The sequence below is a fragment of the Vanacampus margaritifer genome, chromosome 12 (assembly GCF_051991255.1).
Source record: "Vanacampus margaritifer isolate UIUO_Vmar chromosome 12, RoL_Vmar_1.0, whole genome shotgun sequence".
NCBI lineage: Eukaryota > Metazoa > Chordata > Actinopteri > Syngnathiformes > Syngnathidae > Vanacampus > Vanacampus margaritifer.
In genome coordinates, this window is record NC_135443.1 from 15094632 (window position 1) to 15119388 (window position 24757).

Sequence of the window (24757 nt, forward strand, 5' to 3'; positions counted from 1 at the left end):
CACCTGAAAGGGTTTTCCAACCGTTTTTAAGGAGTTACCAGAGGTACGAATGCCAAGAGTATGCAAAAAAGTAACCAGATGGCTATTTTGAAGAATCTATAATATGAAACATGTTTTCAGTTATTTCACCTTTTTTTTTTTGTTAAGTACATAACTCCACATCAGTTCATACATATTTTAGATGCTTTCAGTGAGAATCTACAAAGTAACTAGCCATGAGAATAAAGCAAATGCATTGAATAAGAAAGTGTGTCCAAACATTTGGCCTGTACTGTACTGTATATATAAAAGTGATCAGCCTCACAATTCTAAGGATTGGAGTTGAAATCTCGGCTCTGGCCTTGCTGTGTGGAGTTTGCATGTTCTCCCTCTGCTTGCATGGGTTTTATCCACTAGCTTTCTCTGAAATTCCCCAAATATGCACATTAAAGTTCATTGAAGACTAAATTGCCCAATAGTGTGAATATGAGTGAGAATAGTTGTTTGTCTATACAGTAGGCTACATACTCTGTGACTGGCTGGCCATCAGTCCAGGATTTAAACCACCTCTTCCCCAAGTCACTTGAGACCCTAATGAGGCTAAGAGAAAGAATTACAGAAAATTGATAGAAGGATGACCTTATGTCAATAATGACCTCTGGAAAAGGCTGCCTTAATGTGACACACTTGTTGGATAAGGAAACAAGTAATCATTATTTTGTGTGCAATATTATAAAAAACAAAAAATATATGTGATACCCAAAGGGTGTTATTCCTTGATGTTTACTCCTCATTATCAAGGAAGTGGGGGGAAATGGGGTGCAGACACTAATTATGTTAATTTGGATAAATGTTCATGTGGCCTTTGCCAAATGGAAATCACTGATGGAGTCCAAATGTTAGCAGGCTAATGCCAAGCATTTCTGCTGGAAGGATCATCAAGACAAACAATTTCAATACAACAACTATTTGTAGCTTTATAATTATAAGTAACATATTATGTCGTTTTTGTTATAAGAACTATAAAGTTATAGAGTGTATGTTTACAGGAGATAAAAAAAATACAGGTATCAATAAATAAATAAATAAATAAATTAGACCATCCATGACTATCCACAACACTATGACAGCTTGCACGATTTAATGAGATCCAATAAAATAGCTAAATCAAACATTATACAAATGTAATAATGCTCAGTTCTAATTGATACTGTTGTATCTTAGCAGTGTTTTGTTGTTGTTGTGTGGATGTAGTTTTTGCACTACTGCAACTTATTTCCATGTCTGAGGTTCAAAGTACAGTATAGAGACAAAGAGCTCCTTGTATAACGCATTATGCCACATCATGATCCCAATAAAGAAACTTGATGCTATCATTAAAAGCAGAAATTGTGAAACAACTGAATTGGTTTATATTCATTTGTGCAAGTAAATATTGTTGCCAGTCAGGATAAGTAAAATAAACACAAAAATATTGTCATCCTGAAAAGAAGAAGAAGAGGGGGGAAAAAAACTCCACTGCGTCTGTAACCATTTTTAATTTGTCATTTTGGGACATCACAGATGTTACCAACAACAAAGCTCCTTTCCAACGCCACAAAGCCATGAAGTTTTGAAGAGAAGCAGATTGCACATTTTGCACTAGTCACAGTAGAAAAGCAAAAGAGTATTAGACAGGGCCTGGAACTATAGCACTACCGGTAAATGGCATCTGTTCTTTCTAGGAGACCATGTAAACATGTTTTCCAACAATGTCATGCCCACTGTTAAAGAGAGGTGAAGAGAAGAGGAGGAAAAGAGATGCATAATCAGAACTGCATTGAAACGTGAATGTTCCTCTAGTGAAAAAAAGAAAAAATGAAGGTCAGACTTTGCAATTGTACTGAGATTAAAAAATAAATAAATAATAGTTTTCTCACACAGTGTTAAAAGTTGGGGGCGACGATTACGCTCTGTGAGATTCAGTTATTAAATTTCTATGAATACTTGCCTTAAAGTATTTTTCACTGTGACATTTATAGTAACACAACTATATATCTTATATCCCATAATGACTTCTACTGTTTGAGCTCCAGGGTGCTGTCTTGTTGCGCATGCTGGCTTACTGTCATGCTTCATGTCCCACCGGGACACTTTAATGTTCCTTTCACACCTTCGTATGACAACTCTAATGAATGTTCACTGGCAAATCCCCCTCTGGAGAGGAAGTAAGTATGGAAAGGAACAACATTCACTATGAGCTAATACCTCACATGGTTGCTGATCTTTATAACTTGCCAGTCTCAAGTGCTCATGAAAACTAATCAAGAGCTTATGATGGTGAACTGATAAATCGCAGCCTTTTACCAGGAATGGCATAGCGAATTTCCCACAATGGGGATTCTCGCAAAATCCAGTTTCTTCCCCCCGTAGGAAATAATTACCTTTTAAGATTCTACCTTTTGTGTCATCAATCAGGAGAATAACGTTCTTTATAATTCCAGCGGGAAGTAAGAAAGGATGACTCTTCCCCGTAGGCAGTGCTGACTTGGCTACTGCAATTTGCTGTCTTGGTGCATTGTAATGGAGAGCAAAAAAAATGACTGGAGAGAGAGAGAGAGAGAGAGAGAGAGAGAGAGAGAGAGAGAGGGACAGAGAGATGAAAAAGACAAGGTTATGGTTTTCTCCTAATTGTTTAGGTTTCTAAGTATTGCATAGCTACAATATTCATCTTCTTGGGACGAAATGGGTAAATGAAGATGTTTTATGAAGCAGGGATCAATTTCTCACGAGGCTGCACTCGTCACATTAATACACTCATTTCTAGCAGTTGGATTGCCATCCTCCTCAGTGGACAGAGCCAGTGGCATTTCCAGATGGCATGAACACCATGGTGCATAAAAGCTGCATATTCATCCCCGCCTCTCTCAGCCACCAAATTCATTAGCATAGTGCATATACACTTACCGGCTACATAACAAACAAAACATGGACCGCACTTATTATTTTAAGTCATAAAATCTGTGATTACAAATTAAAAATAGTTACAAAGCTAAAAATAGATCCCGTTTTTTAAATGAATTACCAAGTTAGTGTGTTTGTGTGTCAATAGTCAAACAGTTTTTATGAGCTATTTTAAAATCTGTAGGTTTGTTTTTTCTATTACCGATAATCTGTCTTATTCACTTTGGTCAGTAGCCCAAATGCTAATCATCCTAAAGGCCAACGCAAAGTCAGAGGTAAACTCGCCTTGTGAAGCTGTCGCTTTTTATCAGACAGGCTCCTTCAATAAAAGTTTTTAAATCTTATTTTACACTCAAAACACTTTAATTCATTGGCTTTCATCCTAGCTCAAGTTAATGATTTTCATCTTTCACTCTCGATATAGTTTGAATTTAGAAGAAATTGTTCCCCTAGGAAATGATTGAAAAGTAAATTCAGTTCAAGTGTAATTTAAACACATTATGATAAAAATAAAAAACAATAAATTGTGGATACACACCTTTGATGACCTCAAGGAAAATCAGGAGTTCCTGACTTTGTTCCGAATATGTGACCCTAAAATTCTTAACAGTCACAAGTGTAAAAATAAATGATAAATGAATTCAAAATAAAAACATTGTGTCAAACATTATTTTGATGTCCCGTCATCTAAACAGCATTGTTGCAATAACTTCCATTGCTAGTTCTTTAACAATATTAAACTTAATTTGTATATCACCTTAAAAAACACGCAATTTCCTTCATTGGCTCCACTGCAACTGAGGGAAAAAAAAATACAATTTTTGCGGGTGGTTTCAAAGCACTGTGGATCTTTTCCCCATTTTGCTTCTATAATTTTTAATCATTTGAAAAGATTAATGAGGCTTGCAGACGATGTTTAGATTAAACATGAAATATGAACACTTTGGAGACATACCATTTATTTTTGGTATTCGTTTTCTATGGGGAGCTGTGCACATGTAACCTTGCTCTCACAAAATGTATTCTCGCGGTATTTGTGAGTTCACAAACTCCCGAGAATCCATCTTGTACCGCTCCCATTGATTTCCACCGATACGAACCACGGGGGGTTCGGACCAATCACATAGCGACATTGTATTTGGGGGCGGGGTATGCAGCTGTGACGAAAACAAGAAGCGCCGAAGCCATGGGAAGAAACAAACCAAACATGGCGACACCGGTGGACGAATACGTGGACGCTGCAATTAATTCTGTTCTCGCTAAATTAGTCTCTTGTATCCGCATATCAACATTGCAAAACTGACAACATAAACTCAACGCCATGATATCAGCTAGTCACAACAGTCGCATGTCGGTGATGACATTTTCATCCTTTGCCGTGATTGGTCAAAACAAAAGTTAGGTAGACGTGCACGTGATTCTGCTTCGTCCAATCAGCTCGAAGTGTTGTACAGCATGCCCCGCCTTTCCCGAGCAAATCAATGTGGAGCAGTCCCAGACTGATATCTCGAGTGAAGCACAAATCAATCTGGCTATTGCCAGGCTAGTGCACGTGGCTGTGGTTGTGAAAACAGAATAAAGCTGAATTCTGCGTGGACTTGCCGGAAAGAAAGACGTAATATTTGTTTCAGTGACAAGTCTGCAGACAAGAGTGTGCTGATATGTTCACGGTGTCATGATACTTGATGATCCATGATACACAAAACTGTCCTGCGCGGGTAGTTGTCTTAAATATGCTATAAGTGAAAGATGGGGTCGTGAAATCTTTACAACATGGACATAATATGTGATGACAGTGTGACAGGAGGAAATAACTGACTAAAATGATTGCTGGCCTCAGGCTTGTACTTATCTCCCAGGACGAGAGCGCCAATTAGCTTGTACAAGGACATGAACACATGTCCAAAGAGATACACTCCAATGTTCGGGGATACGACAAGGCATCTGCCACCAAAGATACAAGCTCGTCTGTCGGCCAGCCGTCACGCTCACCATCTCACGTCTCCACTGTGTCTTTACCCTTTTCCGTGTGTTTGTCGCAGTACGGCTCGGGCAAAGAGAGAATATCTGCACTCGTGGCCTTGTAATGGCGGTGCTGAGTTGTTATCTGTGCCCTCATCGTCATGCCAGTGGTAATAAAGCGATGCTTTGTGCGAGAGGATAAAAGCAATCCCACTGGTGATAACCGATTCTTTCACCACCTTCCCCCTTCTGACAACGGTTGTAAGACGGAGAAACTATTGAATACGAAGAGGGACACTAGTCCTATAGGGACAGACAAAGCATCCATCACAATCTCAACTCCCCACCCTAGGTGCAAATATACATTCCAAATATATTTGATTTATTACATTTGTGCTTTCGAGATACACGTCGTTGTTCGATCAAATTTTTACTCTGACTTTTAAGCAAAATTTTTAGAAATGAGCTGAGTGAACTCAACTAACAGCAGTTTGGTGAAAATAAACAAATTTTCAGGCTATTTATTGCCACTTACAGTTGAAGTTTACTGTCAAACTATAACAATGCCAACAGGTATGCTGTACATTATCTATTTTCTGCAAAGAATGACTAATATTACTATAATAATAGACATAAAAATACCCCAAGGTAGCCAAACGAGCACACCAGAAGGAGCAGCACAATGCCAATTGAAGTGAAGTAAAAATGGGGCAAAACTGTTTAATTCAAGGGTGTCCAAACCTTTTCTTCCAAGGGTCACATACAGAAAAATCAAAGGACACAAGGGTCACTTTGAAGTTAATTTACTTTAATTTATCAAGCACATCAAAATCAGTCCAAGAAATTACATATTGTTAATATTTTACTAATCTTTTTTTTTTTTAACTGCTACCTGAACAGCTTTCTATAAGGCAAATCGTTTCTCAGCCCCGGTCCTCAAGTCCCCCTATCCAGTCTGTTTTCCATGTCTCCAACAGCCAACACACCTGAGGATCGTTATCAGGCTTCATGCAAAACGTGCTTATTAGCTAATCATTTGAAACACCTGTGTTGGCTGTGGGAGACATGGAAAACAGGCTGAATAAGTGTACTTGAGGACTGCGGTTGAGATCCACTGGTTTAGGATATTATTGTGGTCAAGATGTTGTAACCCACCATAAAATATCAGCCCCTGAATTGAACTGCAGTCAAATCTCATCTGAACATTCAGGGCCAAAACAGGGGCTATCTATCGTAAGCTGACCATTTTTAAAACATTTACTTGGGAATCATTCATGTGATAGTTTCCCAATTTGGACCATTAGAGCATAAAAAAATGGAGAAAACCATTTTTGCATGTGAAAAAAATATATTTTCTTTATTCACCACAGTCTTATGAAGAAAATGTTACTTGTTTAATGGTAAATAGTTCACTAGCATATTTTGAAAAGCTACACTCTAAAAACAGTTGGGTCAAAAATAACCCAACTATGGGTCAAAAATGAACCGATCCTCTACATGGGTCAATTCGACCCAACTTTGTGGGTTGTTTTATACAAAATGACCCAATTTTTGACCCAAGTAAAGGATCTGACCAATATTTATGAGTAATTTTACACTGAAAGACCCATTTCTTGACTCAAAGTAAGGTCAAATTGACCCATGAAGTGGATCGGGCCATTTTTGATCCATAATTGGGTTACTTTTGACCCAACTGTTTTTAAAGTGTACAGTATGTAAAACAAATGTATTAGTAGCAGATGTCATTTTTAGTATTTGCTAATTTTTTGTTTCTATAAAGTACAATATAATAATAGAGTGCTATTTTTCATATTAAAAATCAAATTACAAAAATGCGTGTTTTTTTGCCTGGAATGGATTAATGGCATTTCCCATTAATGTCATTGGGAAAGAATTGCAAGCGCTGTTTGGAAGAAGAACCACTGTACTTCGTTCTGATGGCATTTTATTGTCCGTATCGTTTGCCCCAGAGAAGCTTATAAGCTAAACGGACTGCTAATGATTGCGCAAATTAAGGTGTTATGCTTGTGTTTATGTTTATGTTTTGTTATAATGAATATAACTCTCTTGAGGTGCATAATGTTATACCAATCCAAGCTACTGTAGTTTGGAATTTTTTGGACATTATTATGGAGAAAATCTTCAAAAATGTCTTGCTGCTATTAACATTACATTATCGTAAAATTGTAAAACCACTATACACGCATTCCTATTATAGTTTCAACAATGCAACTTAACTCATTCACTGTCAGCCTAGTTAAATGAATCTCTGACTATCTATAAGCTGACAATTGCAATGAATAATATTGTACTAATTTTGACGATACACCATTTACTGGCCATGACAACGGATTCTCCTGCATAATCTAATGACATCCAATACAAAAAAAAGAAGATACGGTAGATACAAAGCTCCATTTTAACAGACACTATCATAATGCAGTCATTATGTCATTGACAATAATGAACACAGTTTATAATTAATACCTACAATGTCATCTTTGTAAAAGCCAAATAGAGCTCTTTTGTTGGCGTTTTCACGTTTCACAGCATCCGTGTAAAATACCAACTCGTTGCTTAGTGAATTGATCCCACTGACGGTTTTGTCAAAACCTTTTTTCCTCCCTTGGGCAGCGAGCTTTCACAATCGGCTGATGAAGACACAGTGTCCATGCCACGGCGGCATGACATACTGTTCAACTCCCTCAGGACCCTCCACATCTGCTGAACATTCAGTTTGTGATTCTGAGCTGTTCTGGCTCCCGAGTAACAGACATACAACAAATTTAGAATAAACGAGCTGCTTGCATGACATTTTCAACATTCTCATGTGCAATTTACAATGTGCAATAAAAAAAAAAATACAGCTAGTGCACTATTTACTGTCATACATAAAGTTGATGGATTTTGTGGCATTTTGTGCACTTACAGCCACATTACACTTGTTATTCATATTCATGTTATTGGGTTATATTATTAATTTATACTATAAGTCACACAGTGCAGTGATAGTATGATAATATGACTTACAGTATAAACCCCAGTATTACTATAGCACTTTATCACACTAGTATTTATACCATTTGGTGAAGTCTCAAAACAGAAAATGTATAGTATACATACAGTATGTACAGTATTCTATTACACTATCTTGTATCCTATTATGTCCTAGATCTAAAAGTATTGTAAACGTTTGCCGCCTTCAATTTCTCTTTTATTGGCTGAAAGCAAACGGCAGATCTAAAAATGGTATTTCATAATAAAATATTGTATGACAACCCAAGTTTGAGACGTGCTATTATAAATTCTGCCTGATGTTACTGCAAAAGTATATATTTTAAACAGAGAGTGTAGCTGATTCTACCACGTCTGGAAATCTAAATGAGAAAAGTTGTGCAGAAACAAAGAGCCTATGGAAGGAAAGGGGAGGAAGCCTATTGGAGTCTGTCAGCATGATGAATGCATTGGTCCAAGTTAGTTTTCTTTACTGTACAACTGAAAGTCTCAGTAGGATAAGTGAGTCGAAGCTTATAGAAACTCTTCTCACAACATGAACAATCTATAGGTTCCAATTGATTTTTGTTTTCCCTTGGGCAATTCCCCATTCCGAAAAAGAAGTGAGATGGAAACATAGCTAGATACAATAGCATAATCTCATTAGTTTCAATACAAGAGCTGTATTACAAATATACCTCTATTCCTAAATAACCATACGCAGAATAGAATAGTAGTAATAGGAAAACTAAGAATGGCATATTGTTAAAATCTAAATAAGGTAACCAAAATATTAGAAACCGTACTCAGTATGCCGTGCGCTTCTACAACACTGCAAGCCACAACTGCAATTACAAATATTGTTAAACTAAAAGCTCCAGTCATAAATTCAGGATTATAATATATTAACAGGTCATATTTTTTGAACTGCCTCTTGTGATAGATCCCATTTGATGTGCAGGTATACCCAACAGTTTCCAGCACACTCCTGCTTCATCCAATAATGCTAATACAGATGCTTAGTATTAAATTTGTAGGCAAATAAAGAGCCGGTGGAGAGCTGCGCTGTTGTCTGCGCAAAGTGCCACTTAAAACTACTTGACTGAGACATTTGCTGCTTCAGGAAAATCACAGCATCCACTGGTGCAGCCGGGGAATTGTAAACTTGTCCCATCAGCTTTTCTCCTTGAAATTAGAAGAATCTCAGGGTAGATCTTAACCTCACTTGACCTCTTTTCTGTGCATTGCTCTAAATATGCAAATTAGTCCAGGTACTGTCCTTCATCAAAGTGAGTTTGAATCACATCTAAAAAAACCAAAAACATTGCTGATCCATTGTCAACAACTCGTCTTGCATATCAGTACGGCTTTTGAAAGTGATGCTGAAATTCCCATCAAACATTTATACAGTATGTCTGCTTCCCCCTTGCTTGTCGAGAAGTCAAGAAATGTTTAATTTTGTAATTCCTCTCCACTGGGCTACACTTGGGAGCTGTAGAAAAGGTGGGTGGATGTAAGATGTAACACTGCAGCAAACCTTCCAATGTCCACCTCCATGTTTTCACTGGACTTTGGTCACACAATGTGTCATCAAGGGATGCTCAACACAAAACTGTAAAACACACGCACTGCATTCAGGTATAGATTCATAAATAACTCAAAGAAATGCAAAATGTTGCTTACTTGGCTCAATTGGCACACGCCAGGGAACGTTCATTTCATTTTCTTAGATAGGTGAGAAGCTGCAGGAAGAGATGACAAACTATGAGAGATGCAGGCACTCATTTTTAGCTGATTCACGGTGATGAATCACTGTTGCCACTTCAGAAACAAAGTGCTACTACTCCACAAAACAGGCCAGGTTGTTAGATTGCTTTTTTTCCTCTGCCATTAAAAGCGCTATATTTAAAGGTTAGTGAAAAGAATGTACCCACATTGAGTGTAGGTGTGGCCTTCAAACTTATGAGTGCTCATTGTTGAGAAATTATGATAAATACAACATAGCATTTGGGTGTGCCACCACTTCAATAATCATGTGTAACTGGTGATAATGAGCTACACTTTTCCAACGATAAAATTTAAATAAAGACAGCTCTCTAATTCTGATCTGGCATCCTTCTGCAGAGACATGCCAGGTGAAAAGGAAAAAAAAACATGTACGTGCAGTGGAAAATTTGTCCCTTAAAGGTATAGTGTGTCGAAGCAAGATTGGCTAGCAGAACGAGCTGGAGCTGCTAACAATAGCGGCAAGCGGGAGAAGCTAACGAGAGCAAAGCGGAGGGAGACAAGCAGCGAGAGCTTGAATCACTCGACGACCACCTACAGGCCGCAGCTGTGGAAGTTAAGCGGTGGTTGGCCCATTGGCTCCGACACGAGCTGCATATACCACCAGTGGCTAACTACGTTCGGTCATATAATTAGTGTTTATTATGCAATTATGTATATATATATTTTTTTTAAATGTACGCTGATGTGATGTAAGATTATTTTTTTTTTAATGGATGGATTTTAATAAATTTAAAAAATAATACACACTGTACCTTTAAGCCAGGTATTGTGGATTCAAGTCCCATTTGGGGTGGTTGCTGTACAGGAAATATGTTATAATACCTTCCCAAATGTTTCACAGATTACAAAAACTGTATTTTTAATTGCCTTTGGCACATTTTTCAATATTAAGAAATAGTTTGATATTACTTACCAACTCCAGGAAAACAGTCATCACTTATCATATCGATAATGAACATCAATAATATTCAGTTTGACTCTGTTGATTTAAAAGAGGCTTAATTAGTGATAAGTGTCAAAAATGACCCTCACACCATGTCACCATTTCATCAGCAGAAGCAACGTGAACCATTAGTGGACGGCAGGATGGAGCCAGACTGTCAAACCTGTGTGCCTCATAAATTGGTGCCCATAGCACCAAGGAGCTCCCACGTTCCACATGAGTAGCCCGGGGGCCTGTTCTAAAAATAGCCACAAGTGATGGGGCATTGTGATATTCTAGGAATGTTGTAGAAGTGAAAATGTGAACGATTGATATTGATGTTTCCTAATGTAAGTAAATCATTAACGTGATATATGCCTCCACATAAATGAATATCATTAAGTATTAAAAACCCTTCACAATAATCAGCACCCAAACAAGTAGTAGACAATCTCCTCTTACAATCACAATCACATATCAGGACAATTTAGAGTCTTCAAGGAACCTAACATTACTATATTACCTTAAAGTAGGAGCTACTCTTAACGTTTTAATAAAGATTAACTTATTGATTGACTTAACTTGATTTGAAAGAGGCACCTGTGAGTTGGCAGTCTGTTACAACAGATCCGCTAATTTTCCCTTAATTTGTACTTTTTCACCTTTTTTTTGTCGAATTCCCATTTTCACACTGTTCTTAGCTATTTTTGACAGAGACTATTGGTGCTGATTGCCCATTACAAAAGATGTGTTACTTTCACCTTTATTTTACACCAGGGGTCACCAACCTTTTTGAAGCTGAGAGTTCCTTTTGGCTGTCGCTAAAATAAAGAAAGGTCAAGTGAGACAGAGGACTAAACGTGACAGAACTGAAACAGTCCTTGTGTATGTGTGTTACTCACCAACCTGCCAAACGATCGGCAGTTAGGAAACTACAGTTGTTTGTTTACATTCAAACTCCGTTTGAACAATAACACTTTCAGTGTCTTTTATGATCTTGGCACTCTCATACTGGTCGTTGAAGATTTCAGGCTTGCACCTCTCTCATCTAATTGGATTACATTACAAGTGCAGCTATTGACATGAAACATGGTGAAGGGGTAACAAATTGTCTCTGGACCTTCAGAACCGTTCGTCTTGAGCAGTTTTGTATGTGCAAAGGATATTTTAAACCGGTTTAAATTCACATAAGCAAAATAATGATTTTTCTTTTTTTCTTTAATTTACTCATTTAACATTTAAGGCCTCTATTTAACATTTTACTTCAAAGCTCTGTGACAAATTACTTTGTATAGAGTTCTTCCTGAGACTCAGAGGACTTGGTGTCTTAATTGGCTTTGTCAAGCAAGATCTAAATCAATAAACTCTAATTTATTTTAATGTGACTAGGCGCTTTGTCCTAACCTTCCGTCAGATAACTTCATGGGACTCATCAGATCCCATTCCACCACTGGCCGCCCCTGTCTCCCGAGTATTTCGAGCATGACAAAGGATTGCTTCCATCTTATGTTATAAATGATGGCGAGGCTGCTCTCGCTCAGCGCGGTGAAAGGAAATCCCTCACTCACTCGGCTGCTTCATTTCTCAGTGTAAGTGCATGTGTGTCCTCCCTTGTTTCCTCATCATTATTCAGTGGAGGAGCTCTAGCTGCTGCATTTTGAAGGATAGCCTCTCCTCTGTCAAGATCACATGTCCTCTGTATCTCCGGTAATCGGACAGTTAAGGTGTGCAGAAAGACGGTTCGGGTGCTTGCGCTGTTTACATCATCAAAACAGCTGCCTGCTTGGCAATTGCTGAACGATGCGACTTGCAAGTGGGTCCTTCTCGGCAAATATTGATACATGTGTCAGAGCTCCAAGCAGAGAATAGTAAAGTACTTAGCTAAGCAAATTCGATATCAGTTTACTTTGATGGACACTTTGCTGTTTGCGACTAAATTTTGATAGGCTATATTGGAAAAATAAACAGCAGTACATTCACCTTCTTGGAGGTTTGATATTCAAAATTTAAAATGAGGAACTTTGTAAACAAGCACAAAAGTTGAACAAATTTAAAAAAAAGTCTGTTTCTCCCCAGTAGTGGAGGATGAATGGGTGCTTCCATTAGTACAATTTTGAGCCAGTCCAGTGGCAGTTCGAAAATGTCTGCCACAGTGTTCCTATACTATCCATGGTAGATTTCTCGAAACATGATCTGATGGTGAGAAACCATGTTTCAGAAGGCATACTACTACCACCACTAAAGAAGCACAGAACTCCTAGAGCAGGCATTCAAGCAAAGCAAGGGAAAGTCTACCCTAAAGGCTCCACTGGAACTCGGAATGAACAAAAGCTAAATTTAGGAGAGTGATACAGCTTGACCCGTACCGACTTCATGAAAAATTGTATTATGCGTTAGTATTGTGTTACAGCCAGTGTTTTAAATGGCTATGGAGCTCCAGCACTTCTAAACATTTTCCTTGAGCATCCAGGTACTTCTCAACGTGCAAAGAACATACGTCAGCATTCCGGTACACTTGACAATAAATGTTTTCTGATCAAAAAAGCTGTTCTGGTAAGCGCCGCTAATCCACGGATTTACATATAGTATGGAAGTCCTACGCTCATCACATCACCATGCGCACGCTTAATCCAGTTCCCGTATAGATCTGTGCTTGACGAGAGAGGCATGCATACGTCAACCAAGTCGGCCGCTGTAAGCGTGAACGCTAGCCCACGCTAGCCGCGTGTGTACAACCAAAACTCTTGAGTTAAGAATGAAATAAAATCGCTACCATGCTGTCCTGGCTCAAAGCTTCAAAAAGACCACGGACTCTGGGGTGGATTCGCAGGCTGATACAGCTTTTGGCATTTGTAAAAATGTAAATACAAAACAAACCACCAAACAAACAAAAAAACAACCTGTGCTACTCATGCTAAAGCGAGAAATGAAGCTAGCGGCGGCCATCTTACGTTGCCACTTTTCACGTTATTTTCTTCCTCTCCAGCGAAAATGCCACCGTGTGTGGCGTACAGTTGTACCAATAAGGTGGGAGAAGCTCTAAATGCAGATTTCATCAGTAAGAATGTGAATATAAATTTTCTCTCATAAGTTATTTTTCCGAGTGCTACTCAAAGATTGGTCTGCAATGCAAAGCACACAAGAAAAAAACAATCGCTGTGAAATGTAAACCTAACTTCTGCAAGTCACGATTCATAATACTGAAACAATGAAGTTGATTCTTTGCTATTATCCCATACAGGGATCCTGGCCCCGCACTTATTTTTTTCCACTTTAAACACTGGTTACACCCACAAAACTTTTCAAACTGGCGCTGAAATTTTGCCAGCCAGCAATTTTGCAACACTGCTCCAATGACTGTCACGGTCCGGCCAAGGAGCGGAGTTGAGTCCGCCGGCGTGTGGAGTAGAGGACCCAAAATGCAGGAAGGCAGGAGTGCGGGTTAGACTGTTATGTTTTATTGTACAAACTCAAAATCAAAACGACAGCACAAACTCCGGGGGTGACCGTGACAATGGCAATGATCCCACAAGGGACTGATCACCACCCGGGAATTAAATGCACCCACACTAATTAGGGGATTAGTCACACCTGGGGCCAGGCACAAGTGGCTGAGGGCCCGGATTGGTCAGCCTGCGGAAGGGCAGGCATCCACTCAGGACCAATCGGGGCCCTCAACCAAAGCCAGCTCTACCCAGACATGACAATGACAATTGGAGAGCAATGGAGAAACCTTTCAAAAACTGCAAAACCTGAACATGACTCGAAGGGTAATTCTATCATTATTTATGTTGTGTTGTGATCTTTTGGTATAAACCAAAACAGTGATGTAGCAGTTAAATGAGTAAATATGTAACAACTTGCTCACCAAATGACTCACTACATCAGCATCAGTACTTTAAGTCAATGAAATGAATTGATAGACATTGCAGTGCACAGCCAAGACAAGTGTGTCACTCTTGCTTTACATTCTGCTTTGGTTTTTGTAAGCCAATTCATTAGATTAGAAAATGCAATCAATCCAGCCATTTATTATGCAACACTACTGAGTACTCATGTCCACTCCTTTCGAAAGAGAATCCTAACATCGAAAACAGAGTTTGCACATGTGCAAGCTGTAAGTTCTACAATTATCTAAATTCTCACACAACACACCTTCCATAGTTGATGATCTTGTTCCTTTCTGTGTCATATGGTGGCCGTTTCGTGGAACAGATACACCCACTGCTTTCACTTACACTTTTGAAAGCAATAATCAATATTTTCATGGCCATCTTCAAGGATTAGTCGCTTGGGGACACCATTGATTTTGTTAGGACTCAACTCACACATATATTTGTACTTTAGTGAACACTAATTGAGGCCTTGTAAATGCTCATCTAGATGGAAAACTACAAGGGTGGTGCATGTTACTGCACACACCTTTTCGCATGTCCTTCACTGTATTGACCAGCGATATTGTGGCTCACTTGTATTATGTTACTTGACAATCAATGTAGGAAGTTGGATCTTATTCTTATGGTATGATATGGTAGAATGACAAGCAATGTATTATAGTTAGCTTGCATATCTTCCTGCATATGAGACAGTAAAGAAAAATATGAGATGAATGTAACCACTGGTTACACTTCACTGAGTTCACTCCGTTGAGTATATATGTACAATCTGAAATCTAACGCATCAAAATGTAATATTTAGGGAAGTGGCTATGAAACCCCCTTCTCAAAAAATCTGATTCGGATTACTTAAAACTCCCAGCTATTTTCACTGAAGCAACCCCCTTTGCTTCCGGCTGTTTTACTGGATTTTGACTGATTTTGCAAGGCCCACAGAACATTGTGTACTATTGATATAAAAACATGGAACCTACCAAAAGGAAGATTGGAGCACCTTCTTTCATCAGGAAAAAAAAGTATATTTGTATCTGTTTCCGTTTTGCAGAAATTAGCATTAGAATATAGCTAAGTTTCATTTTATTTTATTTTTTTACAAACCTGTTAAAAACACTAGGAAAAAAACCTTGTTGCAACATGGCCCTGGCTGATCTCTTATACTCTGCTGCCACCTGCTAGCTGTTTTTTGTAACTACCATTGCTTTAAGAGGCCTATTCATGTCAGAAGCTGCATCAAAGCCTTATTTATGTTCTAGCATTACAAAAGATAAAAACAAACAAACAAACATATAAGTATGTTTTTGGGACTGAAGTACAAAGTATTAAAAAATGTATATATGTTTTGGGGTTTGAATGAGTTAATTAATTAATTACCGCAGCCAACCCGTCCAAGAAACACAAAAATAACAATAACCAACAGGGGGAGACAGAACGGGAAGCCTGGTGGGTTGTCATGTTTCTTGATGAAAACACAACAACGCAAACATAGGAAAGGGCAGAAAAAACACAAGGCTGAAGCTCTGCCCCTTTAACAGGGGGCACAGTATGAATCTGGAAAAAAAATCACCACATAAAGCCACATAATAAGGAAGCAAGCAGGAAATATAAGACAGGAGGTGAGCAGAGAAAAAGCATCCGCCTTCGAGAGCTCAAGAAGAATCTTTTCCAATTAATTTTACACTCACTGGACAATGTAATATGAGGTTGAATATTTAATTGTTACTATTGACAGTAAAAAAAAATAAAAAAAAAACATCCATGCATTTTTATATACGTATCCTATCCCATGTTACATTTACACACCCTGGACTGGTCGCCAAGCTTCACAGGGCACATTTATAGACAACCATTAATTTGTAATGGAACTAAACCTAAGGTGTGATACATTATCCCATCTATGACCAATTATGCACAGTAATTTTTTATGATTAATTTTAGAAAACCGTTAAAGGGCATTCAACTAAAACATATAGCATGTATTCACAATTTGAAATGTTGTTAAATGTTAAAACTAAATAAAAATTATTATTATTATTAAAAATTTTAATAAACAAAACACTATACTGTACCACTTTTTGAAAATGAAAGCGTTGTTGTTTTTTTAGTATTAAAGGTGCATTTACTGTTATAAACGCATAAATTGGGCATGTTTTATCAGTTTCAACTGCTTGAATAGTTTACATTTATCAAATTGAGCTGCCTGCAAAACTTTCAAACAGCTTATTGAGCAGACTTCTCACTTTACTGTTTGTTGCCTGCGGTGGTTAAAAGGGTGGTGCGTGCTCACACCCGCATGCAACAAAGCAGTCGAGTAAAACGGCGATTGAGATCGTGGAGAGATGTGGAGAGATAGCAACGTGGAGTAAGCTCGCCATTTGCGCGCCAGTGTGCAGTCTGCAGCTCCTGCGTTTCCCCACGCATGAGACTGTGTGAAACATTTTTTATTTTTTTTGTTTGCGCAGCGGAAAGCTCTTCTATAGTCAACATTTTTTTCCTCTCTTGTTTTTATTTGGACACCCGTTTGGATTTGGGCAACGATTGCGTGCGGGGATCAAGCATGACACAATGCACCGGTGTCTTTCCTCCATAACTCTTGCTCCTCGGTGGCTCCGTGCAAAGTGGTGGATTTCCCCAAGCGGAGCCTCCTGGATGCCCACTCCACCATGGGACGGGGTGCCGCGGCACTTGAAGGAGAGGCATCCCGGAGAAGTGCAGTGACGGCGGTGCAGTGAGCGCCCACCCGCTGCTGTTGATGCCTCCTCCGATGTGGAGCTTGTCGCTGTCCGACGCGAGAGTGGTGCTGAAATTTGGATGATGCCTGGCCAGCGTCTGCAAGGCTGCCGCTCCCTGCACTTGAACGAGGACAACGGCCGCTTCGCGCTGCTCGCCCTCCTCATCATCTTCTACCTGCTGTGCGGCGCTGCGGTCTTCTCAGCCATCGAGAGGCCCTCCGAGCTGCGGGCTCACGGCCGCTGGAACGGGACGCTCCGCAACTTCAGCGATACCTTCAACATCAGCCTGGGGGAGCTTAACTCTTTCCTGCGGGAGTACGAGGCCGCCATCGCCGCTGGGATCCGAGCCGATGCGCTTAGACCACGATGGGATTTTACAGGGGCTTTTTACTTTGTTGGAACTGTGGTGTCAACCATAGGTGGGTGTTTTATGATCTATGATTGCGGCATCAAGTCATTTCCTTGACCCCTGCATCCAATGGTTCATATTCTAACTTCCTGACAAACACATCAATAAGAAACAATGTGTGATTATTGTTGAGGACTTTAAGCAAGTTTTCCCCAAATGTAATTAAACCACGGCAGGTATTTTACATTTAAAAATATCATGGAATGCCACCACATAAAAATAGTACAAAAAGTGAAAATAAGATTACAATACTGTATGCGCCTTCTGCCATCTAGTTGGAGAGCATGTTATCATTCTTCCTGTCAATATCCATTGCTGCCATAGATAGATTAACAAAGATACATTATTTTTAATAAATAAATAATTTTCCAACTAATTAAATTAAATAGATTATTTGCCGCAGATGATCAGTAGGATGATCGCAAGTATCGATACCCTGAAATAAATCTGGGTATCGGTCCTAGACTGATATCTGGTATCGGTACTTGCCCATTATCGGTACTTGTGATGAAGGCCGATAACAAAATCAGCAGAAAATCTCTGACCGTTTTCTGATCAGGGGCTAGAAATTCAAAATAAGAAGAATAGAAAATTGCCATTAATTTCATGCAATTTTAAGGAAAAATGCTATACTTGGATTTATAAAGCTCTTGTCAGGGTGGAACGTTGAGTGTTTAAGGGATGGTGGACCCAAATGCAGGGAAACAGGAATCAAGTGCAATGCATGGAACTTTAATTAACCATAGGGGGAAAGGTGAGCAGATAACCAAAACTTGGTGGGACGTGACTGGACTGGTCACCATGACTGGACTGGTCGCTATGACTGGACAGGATGCGAGTAGACTGGTCGCCATGACTGGAACGGAGCATGACGTGACAGGACCTGATTTGCCTCGACTTGCTGTGGAGTGACTTGACTTGGCAGGGTCTATGGCTTCTTGGCTGTGACGAGGACGACTTGGCTGTGGCGATGACGCACAAACTTCCACACATAACATAGGCAATGCACCCACACCGACTAGACAAACACAACAGACTAAATACACTAACAATAATGAGACACACCCGGGGAAGGGAAGACACACACAGGCGGATGTGGATGTGGATGTGGTCAGTGTGTGTGTGGATGTGGTTTGTTTCTTCCCTTGTCTCGACAAAGGAAGAAACCAGGAACACAAGACAAAAAGACACTGACAAAAACAAGAACACCCATAACAAACAAAAACCCAACCCAAACAGAACTGAAACATGACAGCTCTTTCTTTAAAATGAATAAATAAATACATTTTCTTATCAAAGGTATTAGTGTTATCGGTATTTGGTATCGGTGACTAATACTGGTATTGATGTTGATCTGAAAAATGGGGTATTGAACATCCTTTCTTCTATCTATCTATCTATCTATCTATCTATCTATCTATCTATCTATCTATCTATCTATCTATCTATCTATCTATCTATCTATCTATCTATCTATCTATCTATCTATCTATCTATCTATCTATCTATCTATCTATCTATCTATCCATCCATCCATCCATCCATCCATCCATCCAATTAAGAAATCAAACATGCTGTAAAGTGCAAAGTAGGTAAACTATTAAGCAACACTAACTTGTCCCAAATGTGCCTGTGGTATGCAAACAAAAATGTCCCTCAAGGCACAAATGACTATATCCATATTATTGACCGGTGTGAGCTTCTGTCCCATATAGGCTCCTTTTCCACTGGCTTGTATGGAGAATATAACAGATGCAAGCATTGCTGTTGTTTCTCTAAGTCATGTGTTACATTTTGGCAGTGAGGGGCTTTTGGCAAAGAGCTGACATCGGACTCTGCCTGCCATTTGGAACAGCACACTCATTTCGAGCTATAGGACAGCACCCATGGGTGCAGCCACATTTCCATTCAAACCAATTGGAATGTCATCAAGTGCCCCCTTCTGCATCCCCTCCCAACGCACCCCCCTGTAACATTTACTCGTGCAATAGGTCAGAAAAGAGCAAGTGTCCCTCGCAGGATATCCCGCGGGCCAATGCTGTGGTGATGGCCTGCATGTATGATGGCTTTTACTGTCCCACCCGGAGCATAAAGTTAAATGATGGAGGAGGTGAGCTCAGGTGATGGTCAGGGGGGCAGTCACTGTCTGACCTTGCACTACACACACCTATACCTGATATAGCGTACACACACAATGATCCCCTTGAAACGAGTCAAGTAACTTATTAGACGTTTACTTTCATCCGATCTTCTTCTTGTGCACCTTCCGCTTTTCTTACGTAAAACACACAAAGAGAAAGCTCCAGAGCAGTACATGCACTCATCTCACTCGCTGTGTTTGTGTGTGTCTGCTTTGTGCTTCATTTGTCGCACACGCTTCCCCCCCTGACGAACAGAACCCATAAACTGACTCAGCTGTCTGGAAAAAAAAAGGGGTGATTCGGAGGTTCTCTCCAAAGTGTTTCATGCGCTTGCATGGGTTTCTGTTTGGATTTCTATCTCGCTTTGATCTGCATACCACCCCCACCCCTTTGGCTGGTGTGCGGTATGAGCTGCTGATATGAAAGGGATATGGGACCTCCCCACACAAGGTGTTATCGCAGCGGCATCCCCCTGCAGCTCGAGACGATCCTCACAAGCACTTTCGGCTCCCACTCTTGTTGTCATAGAGGATTCGGCGCCACAGTACGGCTGTGAAGGATGAAAGTTGCCTACATTTGGGTAGTCTACACTTAAGCTGCACTTGCCAAGTTGGGGGAATACCACAGAGAGAGAGAGCAATCACGGAAGAAAGAATTTCTGCTAAAGCGGTCACAAGAAGGGCAAAAACATTTTTGTTGTGTCAATGTGCTGTTCACAGACATTCTATGATTGACTGATGCCCAGTCCAACATGCAGTCCGCCTTCAGCTCTAGCCACTGCCTTTGACCTTTACCATGGTATGGAACAATTAATGACTGGATGGATGGATGGACATGCATCATTGTGCCTGCATGCATCCAGAATTGGTTTGCCTAAATGACCATAATTATGGGTCACTCTGCGGTCATCACCCTCAAAAATTTTCTAAAAAGGATTTTAAAGTAAGCCCGTGAGTTTAATGTTCTACGGAAGTGTGGAACTGCCAAAGTGGAGTGAACATTTTTGACCGGCAAATACGTTAATACTATATTGGCAAATGCGTTGCAAATATATTTAACATTTTTGCATTACGCAAAGTACGTTTAAACGTGTTTGTAAATACGTTCTAACATACTTGTAAGCTAAATGCTAACAAATTACCATTTTTTTTCTTCACATAATGCCCATATCATGGGGGAAAATGCCAAACAGAAATCATGTACTGAAAACATAATAAATCGTAAAAAATGACATACAGTACAGGCCAAAAGTTTGGACACACCTTCTCATGCAATGCATTTTCTTTATTGTAGAGTCTCACTGAAAGCATCAAAATATGAATGAACACATGTATTTGTATGTACTTAAAAAAAGGTGAAATAATTGAAAACATGTTTTATATTCTAGTTTCTTCAAAATAGTCACCCTTTGCTCTGATGATTTTATTTTGCACACTCTTGGCATTCCCTCGATGAGCTTTAAAAGGTAATCACCTGAAATGGTTTTCCAACAGTATTGAAGGAGTTCCCAGAGGTGAGAATGCCAAGAGTGTGCAAAGCAGTAATCAGAGCAAAGGGTGGTTATTTTGAAGGAATTAGAATATAAAACATGTTTTTAGTTATTTCACCTTTTTTTTTTGGTAAGTACGTAACTCCAGATGTGTTCATTCTTAATTTTGATGCCTTCAGTGAGAATAAAAAAGTTTCACTGGATATGTGCATCCACAGGTCAATACCCCGTGTGGTATTATGGGGGGAAATGCCAAAAGGTAATCAAGCACTGCAGATATAATAAACCATAAAAATTACGAATAAACAACGCTTACTTGCTTAATTGGTATAATGGAGGTCAAATGTAAAAAAAAAAATAATAATGTTTTTTTGCATTTAGCCTACAAGTACGTTCAAATGTACTTGCAATAGTATGTTAAACATACAGAGTATTTACAAATATGTTAAACATATTTGTATGTATGTTTGATGTTCAAATATGTTGGAATGTATGAAAAAGATACATTTTGAATGTTTGGCAGTCAATAATGTTCAAACCACTTAGGCAGTTCCACGCTTCCATAGTTTTCTATTGATTATGGTATTTGTTTTTTTTTGTACCTCTTACGTTTTTGTAGGAAAAGCTCAAGACTCCAGAGCATCTCTAGGTGCAAACTTGTCGCTTAGTCTGCATCTCTTTTGATGGAATCATAGATGCTTATATTAGTATTTTCTGTCACATTGAATAGGAAGTGTTTGTTAAACTGGAAGAGTTTCATCTCATAGATGTCACAGACCTGCTTTAAAACAGAAAAAGATGATTGGCTTTAATGAGGCGCAATGACTAATAAACGTCAGATGTTCTTTTGATTCATGATTTGTCTGTAGCAAATAATTCATACTACTAGATGCATTACCATGGAAATAAGAACATATTCATGGCACCCAGAGGAGGCAAGACTGCAAGACAGAGTCAACTATTTGCCGTCTTGGCAGTGAAGCTGGCGCCTTTGCATTGTAGTCAATGTATTTCGCACGGACCGGAACGAGAGTGCGTGTGGCTGGCGTGGCGGACGCGTTTGTAGCGCTGGGACGCAGTGCGGCGCAGCAAAACCCGCACATTCGTGACAAAAATCCGTACACTCGCTTGTTTGCCAAAATTAAATAATTTGACCTTTTTTTCGCATTTTGCCTCGCGGTAGCTAATCGGCTTCGAGTACTAGCTACGTCAAACACAGCGTCCTGTCTGTTGTCACCCCTAACGCAACAACACGGCCAGTTGGGACCAAATGGTGAGCAATGAAGTAGCATACAAGTGCTGGTAAGTGTATTTACTTGCTGTTGACGGCCGCCGGATTGCCACTAAAAAAGCGGAAGTGCTATCACGTACCTCAAAAACCTCTCGCTGCTGGAGAAAATAGTGCCCAGGAAAGAAGTGGAAGTAGTTGGCGGTGCTCTCTTTTTGTTGACTCGTAAAGTGCTCTACAGTCGTTCACCAAGGGACACGCTTCCTCCTCTCCGGTGTGCGCGAATGCATAAATGAGCGGCAATCGTTCCAAAAAACTCTACGCGGTGAAACGCTAGTGAAGGAAGCGTTCCAGATCGCCTTTTCGGTTTTGGTGTGAATGTAGCATTAGCATGCGGCAAACACATTGCTTATTTTCCATAAAAATACAGTGGTACCTCGGAGTTTGAACATAATTCGTTCCTGCGAAGTGTTCAAAGTCCAAATTGTTCAACCTCCGAAACATTTTTTTCCCATAGGAAATAATGTAAACGCAATTAATCCGTTCCCAAGCTCCAAAAACAGAAAATTCCTTTTTTTGATTTATATTAATGTTTTTTGCGTTTACAGTACAGTACAGTACAGTATTTAAACAATAAAAATACCTTAACTTACCTGTTGTGGTGTGATGGCATCGGTGGATGATAATGCTATGTTAATGCTAGCTTTAGTTCAGTGCTGAGTTTGTGTATTTTACATTGGGCATATTGTTAGACTACTAAGCGGTCCTTGCGTGCGTTGTTTAACGTCAGGCACGTTGTTGAACATCTAAGGGGGGTCCTCGTGCCAGTATTTACAGAAGTAGTCACGGTAGTTACGACGGCGCGATAATCTCCTTCCTAATTCCACTGTGGTTTGTAGCACTGTATGTCTTTCTTTGGGCCCATGGCAAAGAAAATTGTCGTGGAAAAATCAAAATGCACTCGCCTGTATGGAGCACCTCCGGGAGTATTCAAGGTCTGACTGGAAATGAGCAGTGCATGGTCTCAACTACCGCAACATTCGGCATTGCTCGGCTTCGCTAGGCTTTGCTCGGCTTCACTCGGCTACTCGTTTTCAAGGTACATTCGGCTTAGCTTGCTTTGCTTGGGTCCGAAAATGAGTTCAAACTCCGAGGCATATTTTACTCAGATTTTTTGGTTGAAGTCCGAATTGTACGAGTTCCGAGACGTTCAAACGCCGAGGTTCCACTGTATCAGCCAATGAGTCCACCAAGCTCCCAAAGAGTAATTAAAGTTTACGCCCCCCCAGTTCTTCAAAAATAATAATGACAAGTACATGACAGCCAACAGCTCTATACAAACAATAACACTTATTCAAGTTCATGCGGTGGTCTCTTGACAAAAACAGAGAGATAGTATAACATAGATGTGACAGCTTTTGATATGTAATGCTTAGTCAAAAAAGGCCAGATATTTTCAAAAACCACATCAACATCAACAGCATCTGAGATAGTGAAGTGAATCAGCAAAATCATTTTACTCTTCTTATCATATTCTTATAGAAGCTCAAGTTGCTGTTTATTCTATATCCAACACATTTGCGTTGCCCCGCCTTGGATTCACTCAAAGAGAATTCACGGTTCATTAACGAGGGCACTTGAGTGTGTTCGGTAAACAGACATTTCTATTAATACATCTGCTATTTATAACCTTTGAGACTGATTGATAGCTGATGGCTGCCAATTAGAACAGCTCTCCAAATCTGTTTATGGGGCTCAAGATCTAATTTCGGCTCATTTTCGTGCTTCAGCGACATCCAGGAGATGTTCTCTGTTGTTCGGAAGTACTCGTGAGTCGAAATCAGGTGTGCTTGGTGATAAACAGGGTCAAACCAATTAGACTAGTTTTCCATATGATAATCAGTTGCAGGTTTGTATATTGGCTTATTGCTCTTCCTCATTTTATCCCTGGCAGACTGATGCTGCAGACTCGGTCACACTTCTAGCCACCCACGTTGAGAAGCCACAAGTGCAGACAAGGGACAGATGAGCAGTTCAAAAAGCTGGCCAGATGCACAATTTCATTCGAGAGTATCAAAAATTCTACCTTTTGTTTGACACTGTCAGAGAGGTATTAATTGAGCCTACAGTACTGAACAAAAGTCACCACGAGGTTTTAGTTTTATATAATGACCCTTTTTCACAGCAGCCATTATGACTTTTAAAACATAATGAGACACAGTAGACTTTGACAAATGAATATAAAACTAATGTCCACTAAATTTTATAGAGGAATGG

The 24757-nt window shown here is 39.6% G+C and overlaps 1 protein-coding gene across 1 annotated transcript in view; it reads left to right on the top strand.

Moving 5' to 3' along the window:
* Positions 1–16832: 16832 nt before the first annotated feature.
* Positions 16833–24757, top strand: part of kcnk12 (potassium channel, subfamily K, member 12) — a 28696-nt gene continuing 20771 nt past the window's right edge. Inside the window, exon 1 of the mRNA XM_077581978.1 lies at positions 16833–17632. Within this exon, the coding sequence (XP_077438104.1) occupies positions 17293–17632 (340 nt within the window). The 5' untranslated portion in view covers positions 16833–17292. The remainder of the gene's footprint in view (positions 17633–24757) is intronic.